A 25,482-nucleotide genomic window follows, 5' to 3' on the forward strand; every position below is an offset into this window, starting at 1 on the left:
TGTTTTAGCTAGCTTGGCTGGAGAATTCTGGAAGTTGACATCCACAAGTCTTTTAACTGGCTGGGAGAATTCCGGGACTTGAAATCTGTAAGTCTTTGTAGAAGACTTACAGAAATCTGTTAAGTACACTAAAGATGGCATTTCGTTTCGTTGTAGGAGGTTCAATGACAATAAACTTAAAACTTCTACCCTCAAAATGACGCTACAGGGCACTGCACCCCAGAACAACTAGACACAACGACAGTTTTTCCCCCCAAATACCATCACTCTGCTCAACAACTAATTCCCACAACGCTGTCAATAATTTACTAAGAATGTATTACTATTATTCTTCTCTTCCTTCCTAGTATCTCTCTCCCCACTTATGACTATAATAACCATGTTGCTTGTATCTTTCAATTTATATTGTTTTTATTTCTTTCCTAGTACAATTTGATAGCTTAATAGTAACCTATGGCTATCACTAAGTGTTGTATCTTATGATTCTTGATGAATGTATTTTATTCTCCTTATGTACAATGAGTGCATATGAGCCAAAGACAAATTCCTTGTGTGTCCAATCACACTTGGCCAATAAATAATTTCTATTCTTTTTGTTGTTTTTTATTTTAAACACATAAACACATCAACAAAAACAAACACATAACATTAAAAACAACATAGGAACAATAAGTTCCATCGTATATCATACAGCAGTTCCGAATCGGTTTCTTTGCAGTTAGTGTTTTCCCTTCTATACATTTCTATCTTGCGTTCATAATCTCGTTATTCGTTATCCATTTGTATGTACATTTCTTTATTTATTTAAACTTAGCTACTTATGACTAGATATTATTTACCTATATTATGCTATATATTTTTACTGTCATTTGTTCTCTTATAGCAATATAGCAGTAGACTTATATACCGCTTCATAGGCCTTTCAGGCCTCTCTAAGCGGTTTACAGAGAGTCAGCATATTGCCCCCAACAATCTGGGTCCTCATTTTACCCACCTCGGAAGGATGGAAGGCTGAGTCAACCCTGAGCCGGTGAGATTTGAACCGCTGACCTGCTGATCTAGCAGTAGCCTGCAGTGCTGCATTTAACCACTGCGCCACCTTGGCTCTCTTACATACAGATTATAGATATACATTCACATAATTATTTCATTCATTCTATTCTATTTCTATTCTACTCTACTCCTATTCTATTTTATTTCTATTCTATTCTACCTCCTTCTTTCCTTATTCTATTCTATTTCTATTTCTATTCTAAGTCCACAAAGTTGAATACTTGCGTTCAAATAATAACGGCAAAGTGTCATAAACGAGGCGAATCCAGGGGGCGCTGCACTTCTTTTCGCAATCTCTCCCTTCTTTATTGCCGCTCTGCGCCAGCACTTCCGTTCCGGCGTGTCTCCTCCCCTTGTGTTGGCATTCTGACCATCGAGAGAGAGAGAGACTGAACGGTCTCTTCCCCCCCAATGGCGCAGCTCCGGATTGGCAAGCCGGAAGCCGCTCCCGCCCTCCCTTCTCGCCTCCTCCGCTGAGGGAAAGCGCCGGTTTCCGCGGCGCCTTGGGCCTCCTCCATGGCCGTCGAGCGGGGCTGGCGACGGGCGGCCAGGTGGCGGCGTCGAGGCCCCCGGTGACGTCCGCCATGGGCTCCCTCTTCCGCAGCGAGGCCATGTGCCTGGCGCAGCTCTTCCTGCAGGCCGGCTCGGCCTACGAGTGCCTCAGCGCCCTGGGCGAGCGCGGACTGGCCCACTTCAGAGACGTGAGTGGCCGCGGAGGGGAGGCCGCGCCGCCCGTTTATTCCTGTCACTATCGATTCCTTTACTTAAAACCCACTTAAATTCATTACTGTGATTTTTCCCCCTCACAACAACCCTGTGAGGTCGGCCTGTCTGGCAGAGAAGCTGCCTGTCAGGGCTAAGGCGGGACTCGAACTCCCCTCCTGGTGATCGGCCCTTTGTTTCTGTAAATAAACCCCAGGTGGTGACCTAAGGGTCCTTACTTAACTCCTGTTTTAGAATAACGGGATAACGAAAGAGTTGGAAGGGACCTTGAGGGTCATCTAGTCCAGTGTTTCTCAACCTTGGCCACTTGAAGATGTCTGGACTTCAACTCCCAGAATTCCCCAGCCAGCGAATGCTGGCTGGGGAATTCTGGGAGTTGAAGTCCAGACATCTTCAAGTGGCCAAGGTTGAGAAACACTGATCTAGTCCATCCTCCTGCTCAGGCAGGAGACCCTATGCCATTCCCACAACAACCCTATGAGGTAGGCTAGGCAGAGAGAGGGAGGGAGTGGCCCCAAATGCCCCATCTGCCTTTTATGGCTTCCATAGGGATGCCAAAGCAGCCCCAGTGCTGGGCTGATGGGGTGGGGAGGGCCAGGGGGGGGGGCTTCCTTGCAGCCCCCAACTTCTCTAGGAGGGTCTGCTTGGGAGCCTCCCATGTGCCCCACCCGTTGTCAACCATTGGCCCGGTTAAAATAAACCATGGCTTAGTAATTGCATTGGCATGAAACAGCTTTTACAATTGAACTTGTAAAATCTTGAGACAATAGAAGTTTCTTTTTTTTATGTTTTATTTATTTTATTGATAATACTTTTCATCTCCATCAAACAGTGTGTGAACTGGGTACAATTATTTGAAATTTCATAGTCCACATATTTGTTGTTATATTCATTACCATAACATTTATAATACAACTATATATAAAGTTGATTACACTGATACATAATATCATCCTAAACTTCTCTCCCGGGTAACATTTTCTCTTCTTGTGTCTCCTCCTCCCTAACTTCTGTTTCTATTCTTTAGCCATTGATAAAATACATCCCTCATCAAAAAAATATTCCATTTTCTTCTCTATCCTTGATAATAAGTGTTAGTCTGTGTATTTCTGCACATTCCATTATTTTATGAGTAATTCTCTCGTCTGACGCTCTTCCACAGTTGCGCAAATACAATCCTAACTGCGGTCAGTACGTGTAAAATCAAAGATATAGTCTTTTTTGTTGTATTTTTCTGGTAGGATGCCCAACAGAAATGACTATGGTCTCAGTTCAATATGCTTCTTAGACAATAGAAGTTTATATTGGGAATAGTTAAAAACAAACAAAAGTTTTGCCTTTTCAGCTCAACTCCAACACAAGTTTGTTCCAGCGGAAATATGTGGGTGAAGTGAAGAAGTGTGAAGAAATGGAGAGAATATTGGGTAAGTTTGGAGAATGCGGAACGACGGGCAACCTCTGAGCTAAATTTTTACCCGTCCTGAAATATATCACAGATTGGTTATTTCAAACAGAAAAGGGAATGAAGTCCTTCTCAATTTAAAACTGAGCTTGAAAGAATATTGCATTCCCCTTGATATATTGGCTGGGTTTCCGCATTGGATGTCCTCACACATTTCAGAGGATTAAAACTGTGATGGTCAGAAGGTTTGGTGATCTTTTGGGCACCACACACTGGCTGTTTCTTCCTTTTGGGGTTTGATTTTAAAATCCAGAGAATTAGTATGTAAATTCTGGGCTTCTTCAATTCTCATGATATAATGGGGAAAACTGATGAGGATTGATTTTTAAGAGTGCTTTCACATATGCGTATTATCTTTTGTGATGCAGAAGGAATGTGCCAGAGCCCAGTCTTTTAAAGCCAGTTGCTTTACCTTGATGAAATAATTTTTCATTTTTTCCAGGATACCTAGTACAGGAAATAAAGAAAGCAGACATCCCTCTTCCGGAAGGAAATATCACCCCTTCTGCCCCTCCACTTAAACAGATGTTGGAAATCCAGGTAAACTTGCAGAAATGGATGACAGAAAATCTGTTCCGTGAATTCTTTAGGCCAGTCTTTCTCAACCTTGGCAGGTGTTCGGGAATTCTGGGAATTAAACTCCAGGCCTCTTAAAGGTGTCAAAGTTGAGAAACGCTGCTTTAGGCCAAGTCTTTTTTTTTTAAAAAATAATTTTTTATTTTTTATTTTCAAAACAAATATAACACATAAAATCTTCTTTCTTTACATCCTGTAGAAAGTGTTTCAGTTGGTTACAAAAAGCTTTCGTGCATCTCTTCCACCGTCGTCAAGTATAGTTCATATTAACTCAAGTATTTTAACTCCCAATGTTTATATATGTTACCATCATCATACCTCCAGTTTCATTTGATTATCATTGCTTAGATGTCCTTCATCATAAAATATACCAAAATTTAATACATAACCACATTCTGGCATTTCATTTACTATTTCTAAAATCCTCCAATAGTACTGAGTCCTTATATCCTATTCTAGCTAAACATCCATAATATTTAGTAGCAAAATTTTCCAGTCCTCCTTTTCAAAACACTGTTTGCAATTTACATCCAATTTCCTTATGATGCACCCATATCTATATATAAATTATTTATCATTATCCCTTCTTTATTTGACTATATCCTATATCATAACATTTTCCCCCTAATAGTCAAAACTTTATCTAATTTAGTTCTTTTTTTTAATTGACCTTTATATATAATCCAAAAGGTTTTCTGATCTTCCCTTCATGGGTATCATTCAATATTCATATCCAATTATTGCTTATCATGACACTACACATTGTATATATTATTATCATTATCAATTTTTTATTTAACTATACCTATTAAGACTAAATTTCACTAAGTTTAACTAGTTTTAAATAATACTCTTCCATCTATCAACCTGTATCTTTCCATTGACAAAACAGTCTCATGTCTTCTGCCATTTGTGGTATTAATCTTCTAAACATCTTCTTGATCAGCTTTGTATGGACTTCTCTTAGCAGCTCCTTGCTTGTAAGATCTCTCATATAATTTTGATGCCCTCTTTCTGTTTTTTTATTCCGCTTATCTTTGATTGTCAGCAGCGTAATCAATATTTTTGCTGATAAGGTTTCATAGTCCATAAATTCTTTAATTTTTTTTCTTCTATGTCTTGCCCTTTCAGATAGATTTCCTTTCCATTTATTTCCTCTTTCAATATTCCATTCTTTGCATTTTCAAAAACAAACCAGTTGCCATAAATATCAGCAGGTTTAATCTCTTTATATTCATTTCCCACTTCATTTTTTTGGACTCAGGCAGAAATTTCATTTAAGAGAAACGGTTGTCCAATCTCTTCTTAAAATCTACTAGATATTTCAAGGGCCAACTCTTAAGATCCTTACAGCTGCACATTTCCACATTCAATTGCAGCAATTGCCATGGCTTCTGCTTGGAAGAATGACAGTTCTGTTAGAAATCACCCCAATGAGAATGTGTGTGTGTGTTTTCCTCTGTCGTAGGAGCAACTTCAGAAGCTGGAGGTGGAATTGAGAGAAGTGACCAAAAACAAGGAGAAGTTGAGAAAAAACCTTTTGGAGCTGATAGAATACACCCACCTGCTGAAGGTCACGCAGTCCTTTGCCCAAAGATCTACTGAGGTACTTATTTTACTGACTTTGAAAATATGTAAGTTATCTTAAACGGTTCCACCACAAAACCGCGGTAGACTAAAGCGTGCCCGACGAAAGCGCGTACGTGATGTCATCACACCGCGACGAAAACAGCACGCTGTGAGCGGTAAATTTAAAATTAACGCGTAAATCTAAACCTAACCCCCCCACACCTAACCCTAAGCCTAACCCTTAACCTAACCCTAAACCTAACCCTTAACCTAACGCTAAACCTAACGCTAACCCTTAACCTAACCCTAAACCTAACCCTAACGCTTAACGTAACCCTAAACCTAACCCTAAGCCTAAACCTAACCCTTACCTTTATGTGAATTGGCTTGCTTTAATTTTATTTTAATTTTAATTTAATTTATTTTTAATTTTATTTGTCGCGCTGCTGATGACGTCACGTATGCGCTTTCGTCGGGCGCGCTTTAGTGGACCGCGGTTTTGTCGTGCCACGATCTTAAACAAGTGACTGGACAGCAGATGTCATAAACAAGAACAATCACGAACAAGAAATACCTTGTTTCCAGTCCCTCCCCCCCCCCCCCCCCCCCCCCGGCTGCTTCCCTCTGTTTTCCCTTTTGACGTAAAAATTTCACGGTCTTTATTTTAGCTCGAGTCCTCAATACAGAGCACTTTCGAAGAATTCCCATCTTTCGATCATGTTCCTTTGGTGGAGTATAACTGCATGCACAGACTGGAGGCTAAACTCGGGTAAGTAACCAAACTGGGTCGGTGAATAGCCATGGAAAGCATATTTAACCTTGTTTTATAGAGGCAGCCTTAGCAAATGCCGGGGACAATGAATTCATTAATTGCATAGAAAGTTGGGTTGTTTTGAAGCATCCAGTGGTGTAGCAATGAAGCATAACTGTGACTCTGTAGGTAACGTGAATCATTTTTCTCACCTTCCCCTGTACTGGCGAGATTATTTTAAATGGCGCTTCCCTCCCCCCCCCCCTTTTTCAATGTAGATTTATATCTGGCTTAGTTCACCGAGCAAAAGTGGAAGCGTTTGAAAAAATGCTGTGGCGGGTGTGCAGAGGAAACACAATTGTTTCTTACTCTGAGGTGGAAGACTGCTTGGAGGATCCTGATACAGTGAGTAAGACAGCTGGGTTGAGCAAAGGCAGCTGAGCCCTGTCAATCAAAAGCTGACGACAGCCATTCTGATTTGTTTTGCAGGGAGAGTTGACCAAGTGGTTTGTGTTCTTAATATCCTACTGGGGGGAACAAATTGGCCAAAAGGTGAAGAAAATATGTGACTGGTAAGGACAAACCAACTTTCTCCATCCCACTTTTCCCCCCACTTCATATTTTTTAGGACAGTGCTCTGAAAAGTAAAGTTACAGGCAGGAAGGAAGTTGTTCAAAATGCATTTTAAAAACTCCTTGGTGGAATCTGTGGACATGTGAAGATGAAGCCTAAACATGATTTACCCAAACGTTTGTTGGGCGATAAAGGTAGTTCTTGACTTACGACCTTTTGGTTGCTAAGTGAGAGAGACGTTAAGTGAAATCTGCCTCTTTTTACCTCCTTTCTTGCCACCGTTGTTAAGTGAACCCTTGCAGTTGTTAGTAACGTGGTTGTTATATGAGCCTGGCTTCTCAGTTGATTTTGCTCGGCAGAAGGCCGCAAAATCATGTGACCCATGGGACACGGCAAGCGTCGTAAATATGAACCAGTTTGCCAAGCCTCCGAATTTTGACCATGCGACTTCAGAGATGCTGCAGTAGTCGTGTAAAAAAATGGTCATAAGTCACTTTTGTTAGTGCCATGGTAAATTTGAACTCTCACTAAATGAATGGTTGTTAGTCAAGGACTACATCATCATCATCATCATAATCCCATGCGGGGTGGAGTCTGGGCAACTGATTGGAGCTAGCAGAGTGTTTTACTGGCCGGATGCTCTTCCCTGTCGCCAGGGCAGAGTTTTGTTCAGCAGATAAATCCTCAGTGTGCCCAGAGGGAGAAATATCTGCCTCTACCTAGGATTGAACTCACAGCCTCCTGATTGTGAGGCGAGAGTTCCCCCTCTAGGCCACCGCACCACTCCAGTCAAGGACTACACTTATGGTAAAAATGGTAGCTGCAGCCTAAAGATGCGAGGTCGTATGTTTGCAAGAATAGCTCGTTTGGCTGTTTCAATGACTCTCTTTGTGTCGCAGCTACCACTGTCACGTCTACCCCTATCCCAGCACTCCAGCGGAACGACGAGCAGTGATGGAAGGGCTCCAAGTCCGCATCCAGGATCTTCATATCGTGAGTTGAATGTTGTGCTCACAATCCAGCTTTGTGTTTTTTAGCAGAAGACGGGTTGTTTCACGGAATCAACGTGGCTGTGCAGCGTATTCGTTTTGAGCTTCCATCCCCACGGCCTGTGAGATGATTCTCCAAGTGGATTTGTTCTCTTTTTAGGATTTCTTTTTTTAATGTCCTGGAGATAATTCAGGCATAGGGTTGAATTTGGGACTCTTACTTTTGCCTGTGTAACATTAAGAAACTTTTGTTTCTTTCAGCAGGAAAATATTTTTCTTTCTGATTGTTTGATCCGCTATCAACTGAGCACTGCGAAGCTAATAAGCAAATCCCCCAGAATAGAGCTAATTAAAAAAATGACTTTAAAAGCTACTTTGCCCTGCAAATGTTCTTTTTTTTAATTTTTTAAAATACAAATAATATAAACATGGTATATACAAAAAGAAGAGGAAGAGGAAGAAAAAGGGGAAAAAAACAAATATTATAGTGCACCCCCCCACCGACCTTTTTTTACCCTTATATTTCTTCGTCTATAAGAACTAATATGTGTGTGTGTGTGTGTGTGTGTTGTATTTGTGCTGATAAATAAATAAAGGGAGACTAGTATAGATCTATTTCAAGCTATTTAGCTCTCATCAGCTAGCCATACCCTTACTGGGATTGGGACCTGTGCTATATTGCATCTTAGGCAGATGTGTTAACCATTAAGCCACAGAGTTCCTCTCCTTATCAGCTGAGCCAGGGAGAAAGGTATATATTTAAAGGTTTCTGTCTGGATGGTCTCTTATGACGAGCCGATGGACAGAGAATGGAAGCAGTGAACTTCCTCCCATATTTGGGCATACCAGGGGTTGTGACTTTATATATATGTGTGTGTTTGTGTTTGTGTGTTTGTGTTTTTGTGCTGATAAATAAATAAAGGGAGACTAGTATAGATCTATTTCAAGCTATTTAGCTCTCATCAGCTAGCCATACCCTTGTTGGGAATCGAACCTGTGCTGTATTGCATCTTAGGCAGATGTGTTAACCACTAAGCCACAGAGTTCTACTCATATATTAACCACTAAGCCACAAAGTTCTATTATATGTATATGTATATGTATATGTATATGTATATGTATATTATATATATATAATATTCCAATTGTGCTCTTATCCCCTCTAAAGCAACATATATTCTTGAGTTGGTTTATTCCCTTTGCCTTCCAGCAACACTGATTTTATAAAATCCCCCCATATTTCATTATTTCATTATTATTCATTCATTTGCTTTAATAATCCCTTTTTAAAATTTAATTTAATGTTGTTAATTTAACATTCGTTGCCATACTCCAAATTTCATTATACCGCTCGTTTATTTGAAATGCTCCCTTTTGGATGTTACCTTTCTACTAAATGTGTGTTGTTGTTTTTAACGAAACCCCCCAAAGGTATTGCATAAAACCGAAGACTATTTACGGCAAGTCCTGTGCAAAGCTTCTGAATCGATCTACACTTGGGATGTTCAGGTGAAGAAGATGAAAGCTATTTACCACGTGCTGAATCTCTGCAGCTTTGACGTCACCAACAAATGCCTCATTGCAGAGGTCTGGTGCCCCATGGCAGACCTCCCCAACATGCGCCGCGCGCTGGACGAAGGATCCGTAAGTCCAGCCTTCCCTGTTTGACGCGACAGGGTTCCGAGTCATAGATCCATTGCAAGCAAGACTCCGAGGCAGCTGAATTCCCGAAACGTTGATTTTATTTGGAAATACCATATTGGCACGAACCTGGTGAAAACCGGCTCTGAAAACCACCGCGGTTTTCATCTTATTAAAAGTAAAAGATTGTATACTTTCTCTAAAACAATCAGCCCCATGGCCCAATCACCGTGCAGTCCGACAACGGGTGGTGGTGGTGGTGTTGCTCATTCCGTCTTCTTCCGACCAGGCGTGAGAATGTCCTTGGTTCCCAAGAGAAAGTAGTTTGTTTTGGCTAAAAAAATCCCAGCTATCTCAAATCCCCCCTTCCTTGACCCTCAGCTCCAATGTGGCAACACGGAAGTGGTCAAGATGGCTCAGGTCAGGACAGCTTCAGGGTTGACACCGTCCCTCCTTCAGCTCTTTTGGGGGGCAGGTTCACCCATCCTACGAAGAGCGTTAAATTGGGCACCGCGCGCATAATAATATGGGTTTGTCTACTTCTGCCACCAGCGAGAGAGTGGCGCTTCTGTCCCTTCCTTCATGAACACCATTCCGACCAAGGAAACTCCTCCGACTTTGATCCGGACCAACAAATTCACCTCGGGATTCCAGGACATCGTTGACGTCTACGGGATTGGCAACTACAGGGAAGTTAATCCTGGTGAGTCTGTCAAGAGTTTGTGGCAGAAAAATCACACCCGGAAAGCATAAATGATTCAAGTGGATTCATTAACTCCCTTATATACATAATAACAGATGAATAAATGTACAATACCCACAGCAGAGTCTTCCAACGTGGTGGAAGTGACAAGCAGAACACACGCAGGAGAGAATCTCAGAGTTCAGAGCAGAGACAAGGCCAGATTAGTTTCTGTTTCCTTTTGCACAGACTCAGAAGGTTGCAGGCTAAACCACGCCCTGGCCCCTAGCTCTCTCAGCTCCCATTGGCTGGCCTTGTTGCTATGCCTCTTCATTGGCTGACCTGGTTATCAGGTCTCTCCCAGTCATGAATATTCTTTGGAAAATCCTGAACTGGGTGTGCCCATTCTAAACCGGGCTCGTTCTACCTGACCTGCCTTCCCTTTCCTGTGGCCTTGTGAACTTTGTGTTAGCGAAAGAATCACGGTGTTGTACAGCGGGGTTGGGGTGTCCAACCTTGGTAACTTTTAAGACTTGCAGGCTCCATCTCCCAGAATTCCCCAGCCAGCCGTGCACATTGGGGAAGGACTCTCTCTTGACCAGTGGTCTTCAACCTTGGCAACTTTAAGACTTGTGGACTTCAACTCCCAGAGTTCCTCAGCCAGCTTTGCTGGCTGAGGAACTCTGGGAGTTGAAGTCCACAAGTCTTAAAGTTGCCAAGGTTGAAGACCACTGCTCTTGACAGTGAGATGGGCAGCCTGTAAGTGCAACGATTAAACACCTGTGAATTCCACAGCTCTGTTCACCATCATCACCTTCCCTTTCTTGTTCGCCGTGATGTTTGGAGACTGCGGACATGGCTTCCTGATGTTCCTCTTCGCGCTCGTCATGATTTTGTATGAAAAACACCCCAAGCTTATGAGGTCGCAAGACGAGGTACGGAAAAACCTGGACTCTTGTGTGGCTGGTGCTCTTCGGGTTCATTTGCTGCTTGGGGAAAAAAAATTCTCCTCCTCCAACCCCACACCCTTCTAGCACTGATGGCGTTACCTAGTTGGGGCGCGAAACGCCCAGAGCACCAGTTCAGCCCCTGAGCTGCATAGATTCTCCTGTAAGGAAGATCCCCGTCTTTTAAGATTCCTCCGCCTCCCTCCTCCTGTCCACAGATCATGAAAATGATTTTCCAAGGAAGGTACATCATCCTGCTGATGGGATTGTTCTCCATCTACACCGGCCTGATCTACAACGACTGTTTTTCCAAATCCTTGGCCCTGTTCAGCTCAGGATGGCATGTTTCCCAAATGCCTGGGATGGATTGGAGGTAAGTTGTGGCTGTGAAGCTGTGTCGGGTTTCCCTTCTGGGCGATCTCTGAGCTTCCTCTTTTTCTCCAGAGTGGTTTGAAGGGCCAGTCTGCTCACCGGCTCTTCATTCTTCGCTGCGGACATCAGCTCCCAAGTGGTCAGTTCAGTTAAGGTCTTCTGAAATAGCTCCGAATTGATTCAGATTTCAGATTTAATTTATTTGTATGCCGCCCTTCTCCGGGAGGGACTCAGGGCGGCGAACAACTCAAAAGGGGAAAGGGGATACAAACACAATACATATAATTAAAATACACAAGAGTCATACGGCCATACAAGTCGAGAGGGGAGGGGAACTCATTAACCCCAGGCCTGCCGGCACAGCCAGGTTTTGACGGCTTTCCGGAAGGCCTGGAGAGGGGTGAGGGTCCGAATCCCTGCGGGGAGTTCATTCCAAAGGGCCGGAGCTGCAACAGAGAAGGCCCTCCCCCGGGTAGTAGCCAGATGGCACTGGCTGGTAGACGGAACCCGGAGGAGGCCGACCCTGTGCGATCTAACGGGTCTGTGGGAGGTAATTGGCAGAAGGCGGTCTCTCCTTGGTATGGACAATGGTGACAACTATACGACTTTTGGACTGAAACTCCCAGAATTCCTGGGACAGCATGGGTGGCTGGGGAATTTGGGGAGCTGCATCCCGCAGGTCACAAAATTGCCAGAATTGCCCACCGCGGCTCTGTTTGCGTAAGGGGGATAACATTTTGGGTGCTCAGAACGTCTCTCCTCAACCTCCAATTCTGTTGTGCGTGTTTTCTTTCGTTTTTGAAATTGTTCTAGCAAGGCAGACTTGACGAATCCGTTTGTGACTCTGAATCCAAATGCGACTGGCGTCTTCACCGGCCCTTATCCTTTCGGCATAGATCCGGTGAGTGACTTCCCTTGAAGCCGCTGCTGTCCGCCAAGGACTTCCTCTTGAAACGGCGTAAGGTTTCCTGCCTAGGCAGGGGGTTGGACTAGAAGACCTCCAAGGTCCCTTCCAACTCCGCTATTGTATTTGTATTTATTCTTGACGGGATTTACAAGGCTTGTAGAGCCGAGGTGGCGCAGTGGTTAGGGTGCAGTACTGCAGGCCACTTCAGCTGACTGTTATCTGCAGTTCAGCGGTTCTAATCTCACCGGCTCAAGGTTGACTCAGCCTTCCATCCTTCCAAGGTGGGTAAAATGAGGACCCAGACTGTGGGGGCGATATGCTGACTCTGTAAACCGCTTAGAGAGGGCTGAAAGCCCTATGAAGCGGTATATAAGTCTAACTGCTATTGCTATTGCTATTGCTTTGATGCGGCTCCAGAGAATTACAGCCCTCCCCTCCGCCTGTTCATACCTGCTCTGAGTTGTCTCTGGGCCTGTTGCGAGTCAGCATCCGAATGAAAATCATGTGACCACGGAGATGCTGCAACAGTCATCAGCATGAAAAATGCTCGTAAATCAGTGCCGTTGTAATGTCCAACAGTCCCTAAGCGAAGTGTTGTAAGTCAAGGATTGGCGTCTATTCTGGGCTGAATCTTTTCTTCAGTTTCTCTTTCTGTTTCTCTCTCATTCCAGATGTGGAGCCTTGCAAGCAACCGCCTCACCTTCCTCAATTCCTTCAAAATGAAAATGTCAATCATTATCGGAATGGTGCACATGGTCTTTGGGATTGCTCTGGGGGGCTTTAACTACATGTGAGTATGGCCAGGAAGAGCCGTAACCTTTGCTATGCCTTTGACCCGAGATGAGCACCAAATAAATTTCATAATAAATGCAATTTCATAAAGTAAATGTCCTTTTTTCCCCTCTTTTTCCGGATGGAGTGCTTCCTCCTTTAAGGCTTTTTGTGCCATTCATTGAGTTACTTTTTCCATCACTTCCAGTAATCCCAACCACTGATCATACTGGGACCACTCACAGTCATAGAATAAGACTTCTGAGAGTTGACAACCTCAGTGCTCTTCAATTATGCAAGCAATTAATTTATTTTTCTTTTTTTTAAAATTACATTTTCCAACATTTAAAAAACAAAAACCCAAAAGATAAATTTATATATGTAACAGCTTTTCCATATCAGTATAGATATTTTCCGTAACAATCCTATCTACAAAACATTATATCTCTATATCAGTATCCTAAGTTATATCCTTGTTTAAATATCTCTATATTATTACACATTTGCCCTTTATACTTTTAAGTTTTACATTTACTCTCAAGCCAGGAATACCATCTATTCCAGATTTGATAGTACTCGGTTTCTTCCCTCTCCTTCATTTCCATAGAGAGTCTATCCATTTCTGCACATTCAAAGATTTTCCTTCTTCGGGGGGTAATTTATTTTTCTATGAAGGCTCTACAAAACTGATTATTGAAATAGTTTTTGTAAAAAAAACACCAATAGAGCGGTGTGATGACCCAGTGAAGATGCTTGCCTCCCTCTGGGAAGGTTGAGAATTCAAATCTTAGGTAGCGGCAGGTGTTTCTCCCCTTGGGCACAGAGAAAAAAAATATCTGCTGTGAACTCCACGTGGCATCAGGAAGGGCTTCCAGCCAGTGATTGCTCAGCTCCATCCAGTCGCCTTGATTCTACCCCGAATTAAGAGGCATAATTAAAACAAAAAATAAACTCACTCCTCCTCCTCCTCCTTCTTCTTTCAGGTATTTCAGGAAGACGTACAATATTTACTTGGTGTTCATTCCTCAACTTCTGTTCCTTCTGTCCATTTTTGGCTACCTGGTGTTCATGATCATCTTTAAATGGCTGGCTTACGGCGCTGAAAATTCCAGTTCTGCTCCCAGTATCCTGCTTCAGTTTATTAACATGTTTCTGTTCCATGATAACAAGAACCAAATCCTCTTCTCAGGGCAGGTGGGTCATCCTTAGAACCGAAGGTCCACAAATGAAATCTGAATTCGCTCCGTTTTTAAAGCCTTCGCCTTCTGTTGAAATAAATGCGCCTTAAATTGAAGTAAATTAAAACAGTCGCAAGAAGAATCCAGTAACTCTTTAACTGTTGGAGACTTGACTCTGAATTTTATCCACCCTTAATAATTGTATTAGAAGTCAGAAGGGGACGCGGCGGCTCAGTGACTAAGATGCTGAGCTTGTCGATCAGAAGGGTTGGCGGTTCGAATCCCCAGTGCCATGTAACGGAGTGAGCTCCCGTGACTTGTCCCAGCTTCTGCCAACCTAGCAGTTTGAAAGCATGTAAAAATGCAGGTAGAAAAATAGGAGCCACCTTTGGTGGGAAGGGAACAGCGTTCCGTGTTCCTTCGGCATTGAGTCATGCCGGCCACATGACCACGGAGACGTCTTCGGACAGCGCTGGCTCTTCAGTTTTGAAATAGATGAGCACCGCCCCCTAGAGGCGGTAACAACTAGCACGTATATGCGAGGGAAATCTTTACCTTACCTATTAGAAGTCATTTAAATCTAGGGAATTGCGACAAGGTTAGGCATAATGTTTAAAAATGCAGATTTTCCTGCTCCCTGTGGCTGGCCTTAGCTTCTTAGAAACCTAACACGGTTTAACAGAAAATTGATTATATAGGAGGGCTTATTTGATTGCTTTGGGGCACCGGTGTGTCAACATTTTTTTGAGACAAGCAGAAAGGATCCAGTGCTTTTGTAAACCACTAAAAACACAGCAGCCTTGTCAGAACTGCTAAAATAGGAAAAACAGATTAAAAAAACCCCCTAAGGTTGGTATTTAGGCCAATAATCTAGAATCCTTATTCAACGGAGAACTTTTCATAGGGCATTTTCTTGCTTCAAGTTTCCAACCTAAATTTTAACCCACCCACCCCCCACTTCAAAAACCAGCCGTGTAATTTTGCTTCCTCTCTTTCGAAACAGATGATCGTTCAGAAATGCCTCTTGGTCGTGGCTGTGCTTTCTGTCCTTGTTCTGTTTTTTGGGAAACCACTTTATTTGTACTGGTTGAACAATGGCAGACAAAGCTTTGGCTCCTACAGAGTAAGTATCAGGAAGGTAAATTGTATATTTTTCCCCTCTTTATTTTTTGCATCCTGCAGCGTGCCAGGTGCTCTCAATCAGCGTAGAGAGCTTAAAATCTAATTGATAGAGGGGAAGAAAAGAAGACTATATTTGAAGGGGAAGATGCTTTGCATAAGCTTAACACCTGGCTACAATTCCCTGAGACAGGTTGTCAGAGTGTGCACAGTGTGACTGTTATTTTGAGATAACCCAGTAGCAAAATACGGGACACAGAAGTTTTGTTTTTCAAACAGTGGTTTATATACAAGTCTTCTATATACATATATAGGTTCACCGACAAAAGGGCGAACGACAAAACCGCGAACGACTAAACCGCGGTGACAAAACCGCGTGTTCTAAAGCGCTCCGACGAATGAGCGCTGAATCGCGCCGACAACAGCACAGTGACAGAAGCGCGCTGTAAAACTAAACCTAACCCTAAATGTAACGCTAACTCTAACCCTAAATGTAACGCTAACCCTAACCCTAAAGGTAACCCTAAACCTAACCCTTACCTTAAGTTAAATCGGCTTTCTGTCTCCGCGCTGTTGTAAAGCGCCCTTCTGTCTCTGCACTATAGTCGGCGCGTTGATGACGTTGCGGTTTTAGCGACGTGGTTTAGTCGGGCGTGGTTTTGTCGTTCGCCCTTTTGTCGGGTCACGCATATATACACGTGTTAGGCCAGTGGTAATCAACCTGGTCCCTACCACCCACTAGTGGGCGTTCCAGCTTTCGTGGTGGGCGGTAGGGGTTTGCTGTAACTCTGCTTTATAAATTTTATAAAGTAAAGTTACTTCCCTACTTTATAAATCACCATTACTGTGGAAACGGTGGGTGGTTAGAAAATTTTACCACTAACAGAGATACAAAAGTGGGCGGTAGGTATAAAAAGGTTGACTATCCCTGTGTTAGGCAAATACCAGGCAGTCAATTAATCTTCTACCCTACACGGGAAACCACAACAGAGATAGAACAGGAGGAGAGAGAGAGAGACCATCACATGGCCTCCCTTATATATACAGCTTCTTAAAGTGGCAGTAACCTTGCTGACTCATCCTCATGTCATCTTGGTTTACAGCCTTACAGCAGCGGGTCAGCTATTACCTTGACACATGTGTGTTTTGTTGTGACTTAATCTTGTGTTTCGATGTGGCCCTTAAGATGTTGAGCTGCTCAACCTTTTTTCAGGGCAGGATTGAGACATGTTTAAAAATTGTTTGCTAAAAGATGTTTGAGTAAACCGCTCCCTGAATCCACTGCAGGGATTCTCTCTAAAACCACACACTTTCCCCCCCCCCCTTTACCTCCAGAAAGGTTATCGCTTGGTACGGAAGGAGAGCGAAGAAGAGATCTCTCTCTTGACAACTTGTGAAATGGAAGAGGGAACCAGCACTTTGAACAACAGGCATAAGACCGAAGACAAGGAAGAGGTGGGCATCGCAAGTCTTTTCAGTGTTCATGTTCTTTTTTTAAATATTTTAATTGAAAAGGGGTCATTTTGATTTGTTTTACGAAGTACACCTACATAGCATTCCTGTGCTGGTGTACTTCATAAAACAAATCGAAATTTGTTGTAATAAATAAATGCAATTAAATACAGGTAGTCTTCCACTTACAACTGCGGTTGAGCCCAACGTTTCTGTTGTTAAGCGGGACAGTTGTTAAGGGAGCTTTGCCTCATTTTACGACCTTTCTCACTACTGTTGTTAAGTGAATCACTGCCGCCGTTACGTTAGTAACCTGGTTGTGAAGAAGTGAATCTGGCTTCCCCTTTGACTTTGCTCGTCAGATGGCCGCAAAAGGGGATCGCATGATCCCCCCAGACAGTGCAACCGTCATAAATATGAAGCAGTTGCCAAGCATCTGAACGTTGATCATGTGACCATGGGGGTGCTGCGAAGGTCACTAACTGAAAAATGGTCCTAAGTCACATTTTTCGGTGCCGTTTTAACTGTCACTAAACAAACTGGACTACCTGTGAATAAGTGAGGGAATGAAAGAAAACCATCATGTACCGTATTTTTCAGCATATAAGACGCACCGGAGTGTAAGACGTACCTTAGTTTTTGGGGAGGAAAATAGGAAAAAAAAAAATTCTGCCTATCAGGTATTCGTTTTTAGTCCCAGAAAAGCAAGCAAACACAATAGTATATAATAAAACCACACTTTTTGCCACTTTTTTTCTTTCCCCGGCAACGGGGGAACATCTTAACTACATCTGGGCATTCAGCCAAAAGCACTTAAAAGCTGGTAAAATGTAACAAAGCTGAATCAACAAACCAGCCCAGCACTTGCCTGAAGGAAACCTTTGGTGGGGAGAGAATGAGAATGCTAATGAGTGAAGAATCTTCGATCTTAGAACCTCATTAGGGCTGCAAAAAGGCTTCCAAAAAGCTACATTCTAAGTCTAAAACCACCCAAATTTCCACCCTCTTTTTTGGGGGGGGAGGGAAAGGTGCCTCTTATATTCCGAAAAATACAGTATTCATCTGCAGCTGCTTGCTTACCAAGGGATCCATCTCCCCAAAGTCACAGGCCTAATGTTGGAAGTTGGAGGTTTTTAAATTTTCACCCAGGCTGCAGTCCCACTTAACACGCCGTTTCTTTTTAGTTTAGCTTCGCAACTGTGTTGATGGAGCACTCCATCCAGTCCATTGAATACTGTTTGGGATGCGTCTCCAACACCGCTTCCTACCTGAGGCTCTGGGCGCTCAGTTTAGCCCACGCCCGTAAGTATCTCGCGGGATTTGAACAATCAGTCAAGAATAGCCAATAAATGACTCTCAGAGTTTTGCAGCAAATGCTACCTGGCCCTTTAAAATGGGACAGATGGAGAGAGACCTTGTTCTGACCGAGGCTTCCCAAGAGCCTGAAGCAAATTTCTGGTCCCAACAAAAACTCCCTTTTATTAACTGATTTTGAATTCTGCTCATTCACCTCCAGCAAAGTCTTTCAAGGGAGGATTTACGGTCACAGACCTTCTCTGGCTTGGAGAGCTGCCAGGCCTATCTCTGCAGAACTTGGCCAGGAGCCTCGGAGAGTCACGAACCAATTAGGCAAACTAATTGTCTCCTGCAAACTCCACTCCCTTTTTGCTCCTCTTTTATTCCCTCTGGGAGTGGCCATTCGTCGTCCCCCTATGGCCTTACTCCCAAGTCGACCCCTGTTCTTTAGCTTCGTCTGGCAACTTTGCACATGTGCACACTGGGAACAGGCTCCAGCTGTTCTTCTGCCTCACTGATGTCTGACTCCGAAGGCAGCTGATAACTGTCATATGGCCCTGGCCCCCTCTCTGCCTCCGACACAGAGCCCTCATCCGAGCCTTCCCCAGACTCCAGGACTGGCCCAGGTCCCTCCCCAACCTCCCCCCTGTCCGAATCTGCTACCATCTCCGCTGTCTGGCCACAACAGACCCCTTTCTTAATGTCGGACATGTTTTCCTCTGTCATAAATACACCTGTCGTAAATGCACACTGCAGGTGCTCAAATTTTGATCAGGTGATCAGGGGCTGCCTCTATTGTGTTTTAAAGGTGGAAATACAGAAGAGCAGGGATGTTCTTTACAACTGGTTAATTGTTATGTCAGAATAACAAGGTTGGAAGGGACCTGGGAGGCCAGCCAGTCCAACACCACCACCACCATCACCCCCTCAGGCGGGAAGCCCTGTGCCATTCCCAACAAACTGTCATCCTATCTCGAGCAAGTGGTTAATTAATGCCAAGAGGGTTAAAAGTCTTTTTATTGGGTCTCGCACATCCGGTAAAGAAGCAAGGTGGGCTTTTGAGTGAGGTGCCTATGTCTCTGCCTGTCTCCGTAGAGTTATCAGAAGTGCTTTGGGCAATGGTCATGAAGCTTGGCCTTCACATGGACGCAGCCTACGGGATCTTACTACTGGTCCCCCTTTCAGCCTTATTCATGGTCCTCACCGTGTTCATTCTCCTGGTCATGGAGGGCCTCTCCGCATTCCTGCACGCCGTACGGCTCCATTGGTAAGTGGCTTCTTCAACCCTCCTAGACAAGTTTCTAGTCCAAAGTTTTTGAGACCTTTAGGTTGAGTTGAACTGAATTCTTTATTTAGAATAGAATAGAATAACAGAGTTGGAAGGGACCTTGGAGGTCTTCTAGTCCAACCCCCTGTTTAGGCAGGAAACCCTACGCCACTGCAGACAAATTGCTGTCCAATCTCTTCTTAAAAACCTCCAGTGTTGGAGCGTTGACAACTTCTGGAGGCAAGCTGTTCCACTGGTTAATTGTTCTCACTGTCAGGAAATTTCTCCTCCGTTCTAAGTTGCTTCTCTCCTGGATTAGTTTCCACCCATTGCTTCTTGTTCTGCCCTCAGGTGCTTTGGAGAATAGCTTGACTCCCTCTTCTTTGGGGCAGCCCTTGAGATATTGGAAGACTGCTATCATGTCTCTCCTAATCCTTCTTTCTCTTAAAATATACATACCCAGTTCCTGCAACCGTTCTTCATATGTTTTAGTCTCCAATCCCCTAATCATCTTTGTTGCTCTTCTCTGTACTCTTTCTAGAGTCTCCACATCTGTTCTACATCGTGGCGACCAAAATTTGGCCCCTGGTGGTTAGACACACAATGAATTTTGTCTCTGGTACAGAAACTCTCAGTGTACATGCAAAGTAACAGAATAATAATAACAATACCAATAAAAGGGGGAGTTAATAAGAACGATCAGTAGAGCCGAGGTGGCGCAGTGGTTAGGGTGCAGTACTGCAGGCCACTTCAGCTGACTGTTATCTGCAGTTCAGCGGTTCTAATCTCACCGGCTCAAGGTTGACTCAGCCTTCCATCCTTCTGAGGTGGGTAAAATGAGGACCCGGATTGTTGTTGGGGGCGATATGCTGACTCTGTAAACCGCTTAGAGAGGGCTGGAAGCCCTATGAAGCGGTATATAAGTCTAACTGCTAATAAAACTACAGCACTTAGGCAACAGCACTGAGAAAATTAGGTGTTCAATGAAATGGAAGTTTTATCAAGGGGGGGAAATTGGAAATCATTCTTTTCAGGACAGTGAAAATGTTTGGTTTGAAAGTAACCGTCAGCCCATCTCAACTTGGTCAGTTGAAAAGAAAAGAAAAGAAAAGTACATTTTACTACATGATGACAATCTTGCCAGTAACGTTTGATGCCCAAATATCTCAGGGATCACATTTAAGCATGTTCGTTTTTATTTATTTATTTATTCTTCTTATTTCAGGGTGGAATTCCAGAACAAGTTTTACACAGGCGACGGCTACAAGTTTACTCCTTTTTCCTTCCAAGACATTTCTTTACACTTGGATAGATACATTGCATAAGTCTGGCTGTTCTCGGCAGTAAATCGGTCGGGCGTGGTTTGAAAACAATCATGTATGCTGACGTCATCCTTGTTCGGCTCCCTGAAGCAAAGACCCTCACTGATTTTTTGCCTTAAAATACAGCCAAATAATTTTTATAAAGACTCTTAGTGCCTCTTATTTGGACAATACAAATGTGGGACCACTTGTAAGCAGGCATTTTTCTTCCTTTCGTAAAGCACCTTTAGGTTAATTTTTGAAACTGACCAGAACTATTTGATTGCTGCTTCTGAACATGCTGTAGCTGTTTTTCAAGAACGATTTATTTTCGCTAACAAAAATCTTTCAAGAGTATAGTTCTTTGTATAATTTCTTGGGAGGAAGCCCCTTTGAGTTTTTTTCTTTTTTCCAAGGTGGGAGCATTAAATCAGTCATCGGGACACATGAGATCATTCCTCTGATTAATTAATTCCTCTCATCCTCATCACTAATATTTCTGGAATTCGGTGACAGCCACTAGGAATAAAATTGCATATTGTTCTGTATTTCTAGGAAAACCACTTACGATTTTTTTCTCTCTCTCAATCCAAAACTTTGAAGATAGGTTTAGGTTTTCAACTTTGCACAAAGGGTGTGACTTTTTTGCACGTTTTTCAGTAGAAATTGGGGGGAAAAATATTGAGGTGTTTAAGGCTCATAAAAAATGCCGGGCTCTATTTTTTCCTCTCTCTCCTTTTTACAATTCTGAATAGAAGAGAGGTTGAAAAGCTATTTGAGACTTACAGAGGGACATAGAAACATTGGGCTTCTGCTTTTCTCTCTCTCTCCTACTCTTCTATTTTACAAGAATCAATACGAGCGTTTCCTTCCGATCACTGTCTGAAATTATTCCAAAACCTCTTGATAAATCTACCAGAGCTTCTACCGTTGGGAGAATTATACTGTCCTGGGATTATAGACAACCTTCCGGGGATAATGAAGATGTTTTTCTCTCTCTGGCAGGTTACTACAGCACGGGTGTCCCAACTTCGGCAATTTTAAGACTTGTGGACTTCAATTCCCAGAATTCCCCAGCCAGCCGTACTACTGGGAATTGAAATCCAGCCTTGCTGGCTAAGGAATTCTAGGAATTGAAGTCCATAAGTCTTAAAAGTTGTTGAGGTTTGACACTCCTGGTCTACCACCTTTGCCGCAACGGCCTGCATTAATCCAAGCTGTCTTAGTTGTGATATTTGACACTTGCAAATATTAGATTCCTGTTTAACGTGACTCCCGAAGCCAAAATTACACTCGTTCTTTCGCTATGAAGAAGATGCCTCTTAAAGGGTTGGTTTGCTGGGGTTTATCCCCCCCCCCCACCATGTATTAAAGGGGAAGGATTTTACCGTCAATACTTTTATAAGTGCCAATGGAATCTCTTCAATAAAAGCTGTTTGGCGCATTTAGAGAATGGGTTTTCTGGTGGGATCCGGGTTTGCGAAGAAGGCGGGGTGTTTGCTTTGGGAAGAAGTGTCCAAACTTGGGAACTTTTAAGACTTGTGGACTTCAACTCCCAGAATTCCTCCTGGCTGGGGAATTCTGGGAGTTGAAGTCCACAAGTCTTAAAAAAGTTCCCAAGTTTGGATACCCCTGGCTTAGGGGAAAGAGATCTGCCTGGGTGACATTTGCAGATGGGAGCCCTGACATGTGCATCAGGGGATGATGGGCATTGGAGTTTGGGGCAAACCGCCGTACGCCCATAATCCTCAGTTGATATACGATGGATATCAATCCACCACGGGAGAAGAGAATGAGGCTCAACCAATGCAGCGTCCTGCTAGGCCAGGATTCTCCCGAGGGGGGTCAAGATTGACCCCCAGGGGCTGATGGGACTATCCGAGAGTCCGGATGTGGATGATGGGTCAGCAAGCAGGCTGAAACTTCAGAAGGGGGTGGAAGAGCTGCAAGTGTTAAGTCAGCGGGAAGCCACGATCAATGGTCGCTTCAACCAGTGTTTTACTAAGCCCACTTTTAACCATAATAGGGTTCATACTTAGGAATATTTCCCAGGCTATAAAACATTAAAAATGGAGCCTTTCTTGCATTGATGGAACCATTGAAAAGCATGACAGGAAACCTGTGAAATAACAACTGTTTTTAATTGGGGGGGAAAAAACGGCCTCGGTTTTTTGAATCATTTTTGCCAATATTTTCCAAACCTATATAAATAATTTTATGTGGGTGGGACTGGAGGAGGGTCATAACATTTCAAAATAGGCTAGTTTAGAGATTTTAAAGAGATTTAAAAAAAAAAATTAGGATAAAACCTGCACCCTGCCTCAAGGGCATGTACAGAGCGCCTTTCCCCCCCCCCTAAGGATTTTTCACAAAAGTCAGAAAAATGAAGAAAACTTCCATTTCTCTGGGGGTTTTTTCCCCCCCACAGCTGAGGTAAAAAGTGGTCAGGCAGCAATGCATGACGGGAGCTGTAGTTCGCGCTCGTGAGCGAGGGGCGGGGCTTCTCGCGCGGTTCCCCGCCCTCCCGTTGCCCCGGCGACCGTGCGGCGTCGGTTGGGCGGGGGTTCGACGCGCGGGGAAGCCGAAGCAAGCCGAGGCGGCCGGAGTGAGGGAGCGATGGACGACGTGCGGGTGCAATGGCTGGGCGAGCGTCTGCAGCGCGCCCTGGGCCACACCGACCCGACTCCCTTCGAGGAGCTGCTGAACCGCAACGACGGCGAGGAGACGGAGCGGCTGCTCCACTTCCTCAACATGAGAGCCAGCGCCGAGGACAGCCAGCCCGCCGGCCTCTTCTTCCGCCAGGAGCTGCGCCTCGACGAGATCGAAGTCGAGATCGGTGCGCCCGCTCCCCCCACCGCTGGCTTTGCCCTGCCTGCCGGGAGACGGGCTCCTGAGCACGTGCAGAGCGCCTTCCTCTCCCGCCCCAAAAACCCCACTCCCCACATCTCCTTTGCCTCCTCCTCAGCCCCAGGGGGCGCTGCAGGCGCCTCTTTAAAAGTGACTTTATTTATTCATATCAGCAGCTTGCCAAAGGATAAACCTTTTTGGCCCCTCTGGGCTGCCCTTCTGGTCTCTTTGGACCTCCAGCTCTTTGGTCTCTCGCCTCTTCCTTCAGCTCTGGCCTCTTCAGCCTCCAGTCCAGATGCCTCTGGAGGCACTTCAGCTCTATGGTTTTCAGGACGGCTGCTCTGGCCTCTTGGGACCTCCAGCTCTTTGGCCATTCCAGCCTCTTTGGGACTTTGGATAGTTTTGGCTACCCCAGGTCCTTAGTGGGGAGTGACTTCCCTTCAGCTGCCTTGGCCTCTTCCAAGCCTTCTGGCCTCTTCAAGGCTCCAGCCAACTCTGAGGCAGCAAGTGGCTTCAGCTCCTTCCCCCTTGAAGGCTGCCTCCCACTTCTCTCCTCTTCTCTTCAGCTCTCTGACAGATGCCCTCGCCTGCTGCCCTTTTTATAGCCCCCCTTTTTTCCCGCCAAAACAGCTGATTGGGTAGCCCAGCTTTGGAGCTCCACCGTTTCATTGGCTACTCACCCAGCGACATGGCCCCAGTTTCCTCAGGTGGCCTCCCATTGGCTAAAAATGGCAGATGTTATTCCCTCTCTTGCTCTGTCTGTCTGTCCGTCCACCCCCTCATCCACCCACCCACATGGCCTTAGTTTCCTCAAATTGACTAGAAGTGGCAGATTTTATTCCTTCTTTCTCTCCCTCATCTATCTATCTATCTATCATCGGTCTATCTATCTATCTATCATCGGTCTGTCTGTCTATCTATCTATCGTCCGTCTATCTATCTATCTGTCTGTCTATCTATCTTATCTATCTTATCTATCTATTTATCTATCATCGGTCTGTATCTATCTATCATCCGTCTATCTATCTATCTATCTATCTATCTATCTATCTATCTATCTATCTATCTATCTATCTATCTATCATCGGTCTGTCTACCTATCTATCATCTGTCTGTCTGTCTGTCTGTGTCTATCTATCTATCTATCTATCTATCTATCTATCTATCTATCTATCTATCTATCTATCTATCATCGGTCTGTCTACCTATCTATCATCTGTCTGTCTGTCTGTCTGTGTCTATCTATCTATCTATCTATCTATCTATCTATCTATCTATCTATCTATCATCGGTCTGTCTATCTATCTATCTATCTATCGTCCATCCATCCATCTATCTATCTATCTATCTATCTATCTATCTATCTATCTATCTATCTATCATCGGTATGTCTACCTATCTATCATCCATCTGTCTGTCTGTCTGTGTCTATCTATCTATCATCGGTCTGTCTGTCTATCTATCATCCATCCATCTGTCTGTCTGTCTGTCTGTCTATCTATCTATCTATCTATCTATCTATCTATCATCGGTCTGTCTACCTATCTATCATCCGTCTGTCTGTCTGTCTGTCTGTCTATCTATCTATCTATCTATCTATCATCGGTCTGTCTATCTATCTATCATCCGTCCGTCTATCTATCTATCTATCTATCTATCTATCTATCTATCTATCTATCTATCTATCTATCTATCATCTGTCTCTATCATCTCTCATCTATCATCTGTCCGTCCGTCCATCCATCCATCCATCCATCCATCTATTTATCATCCATCCATCCATCTATCTATTTATCATCCATCCATCCATCCATCCATCCATCCATCCATCTATCTCTATCTGTGTCTGTCTGTCTGTCTGTCCATCCATCCATCCATCCATCCATCCATCCATCCATCCATCCATCCATCCATCCATCCATCCATCCATCCATCTAATCATTTTCTGATAAATTATACATTATTTATAGCTGGGATGCTTTCTCTTCTTTTTTCTCATGGTCCCT

At 43.9% G+C, this 25,482-nt stretch overlaps 2 protein-coding genes across 2 annotated transcripts in view; both read left to right on the forward strand.

Annotated features, from left to right (window-relative positions):
• The first annotated feature begins 1,493 nt into the window (after positions 1–1,493).
• Positions 1,494–22,073, forward strand: ATP6V0A2 (ATPase H+ transporting V0 subunit a2). The gene is made up of 20 exons (XM_087705549.1): positions 1,494–1,754; positions 3,122–3,200; positions 3,681–3,778; positions 5,283–5,420; positions 6,052–6,152; positions 6,413–6,539; positions 6,624–6,706; positions 7,607–7,700; positions 9,128–9,340; positions 9,890–10,040; positions 10,815–10,954; positions 11,185–11,339; positions 12,152–12,239; positions 12,917–13,035; positions 14,000–14,210; positions 15,198–15,317; positions 16,649–16,768; positions 17,950–18,067; positions 19,157–19,328; positions 20,554–22,073. Exons 1-20 carry the CDS (start codon positions 1,638–1,640, stop codon positions 20,651–20,653), a joined length of 2,544 nt encoding a protein of 847 aa, XP_087561675.1. The 5' UTR covers positions 1,494–1,637; the 3' UTR covers positions 20,654–22,073.
• A 1,154-nt stretch (positions 22,074–23,227) lies between these two features.
• DNAH10 (dynein axonemal heavy chain 10) overlaps positions 23,228–25,482 on the forward strand; it is a 117,180-nt gene continuing 114,925 nt past the window's right edge. The window contains 1 exon segment of the mRNA XM_087703474.1: positions 23,228–23,465. Within this exon segment, the coding sequence (XP_087559600.1) occupies positions 23,246–23,465 (220 nt within the window). The 5' untranslated portion in view covers positions 23,228–23,245.

The sequence above is a fragment of the Thamnophis sirtalis genome, unplaced genomic scaffold (genome assembly GCF_051295495.1).
Source record: "Thamnophis sirtalis isolate CommonGarterSnake01/CBP01778 unplaced genomic scaffold, rThaSir2_p1.2 scaffold_2, whole genome shotgun sequence".
Lineage (NCBI taxonomy): Eukaryota > Metazoa > Chordata > Lepidosauria > Squamata > Natricidae > Thamnophis > Thamnophis sirtalis.

Excerpts from the sequence above, each read along its gene's own strand:
- ATP6V0A2 (XM_087705549.1), top strand. The coding sequence starts at position 1,638 with ATGGGCTCCCTCTTCCGCAGCGAGGCCATGTGCCTGGCGCAGCTCTTC. Across the intron at positions 12,240-12,916 it reads ATCCTTTCGGCATAGATCCG|ATGTGGAGCCTTGCAAGCAA; the intron begins GTGAGTGACTTC and ends CTCTCATTCCAG. Across the intron at positions 15,318-16,648 it reads AAAGCTTTGGCTCCTACAGA|AAAGGTTATCGCTTGGTACG; the intron begins GTAAGTATCAGG and ends CTTTACCTCCAG.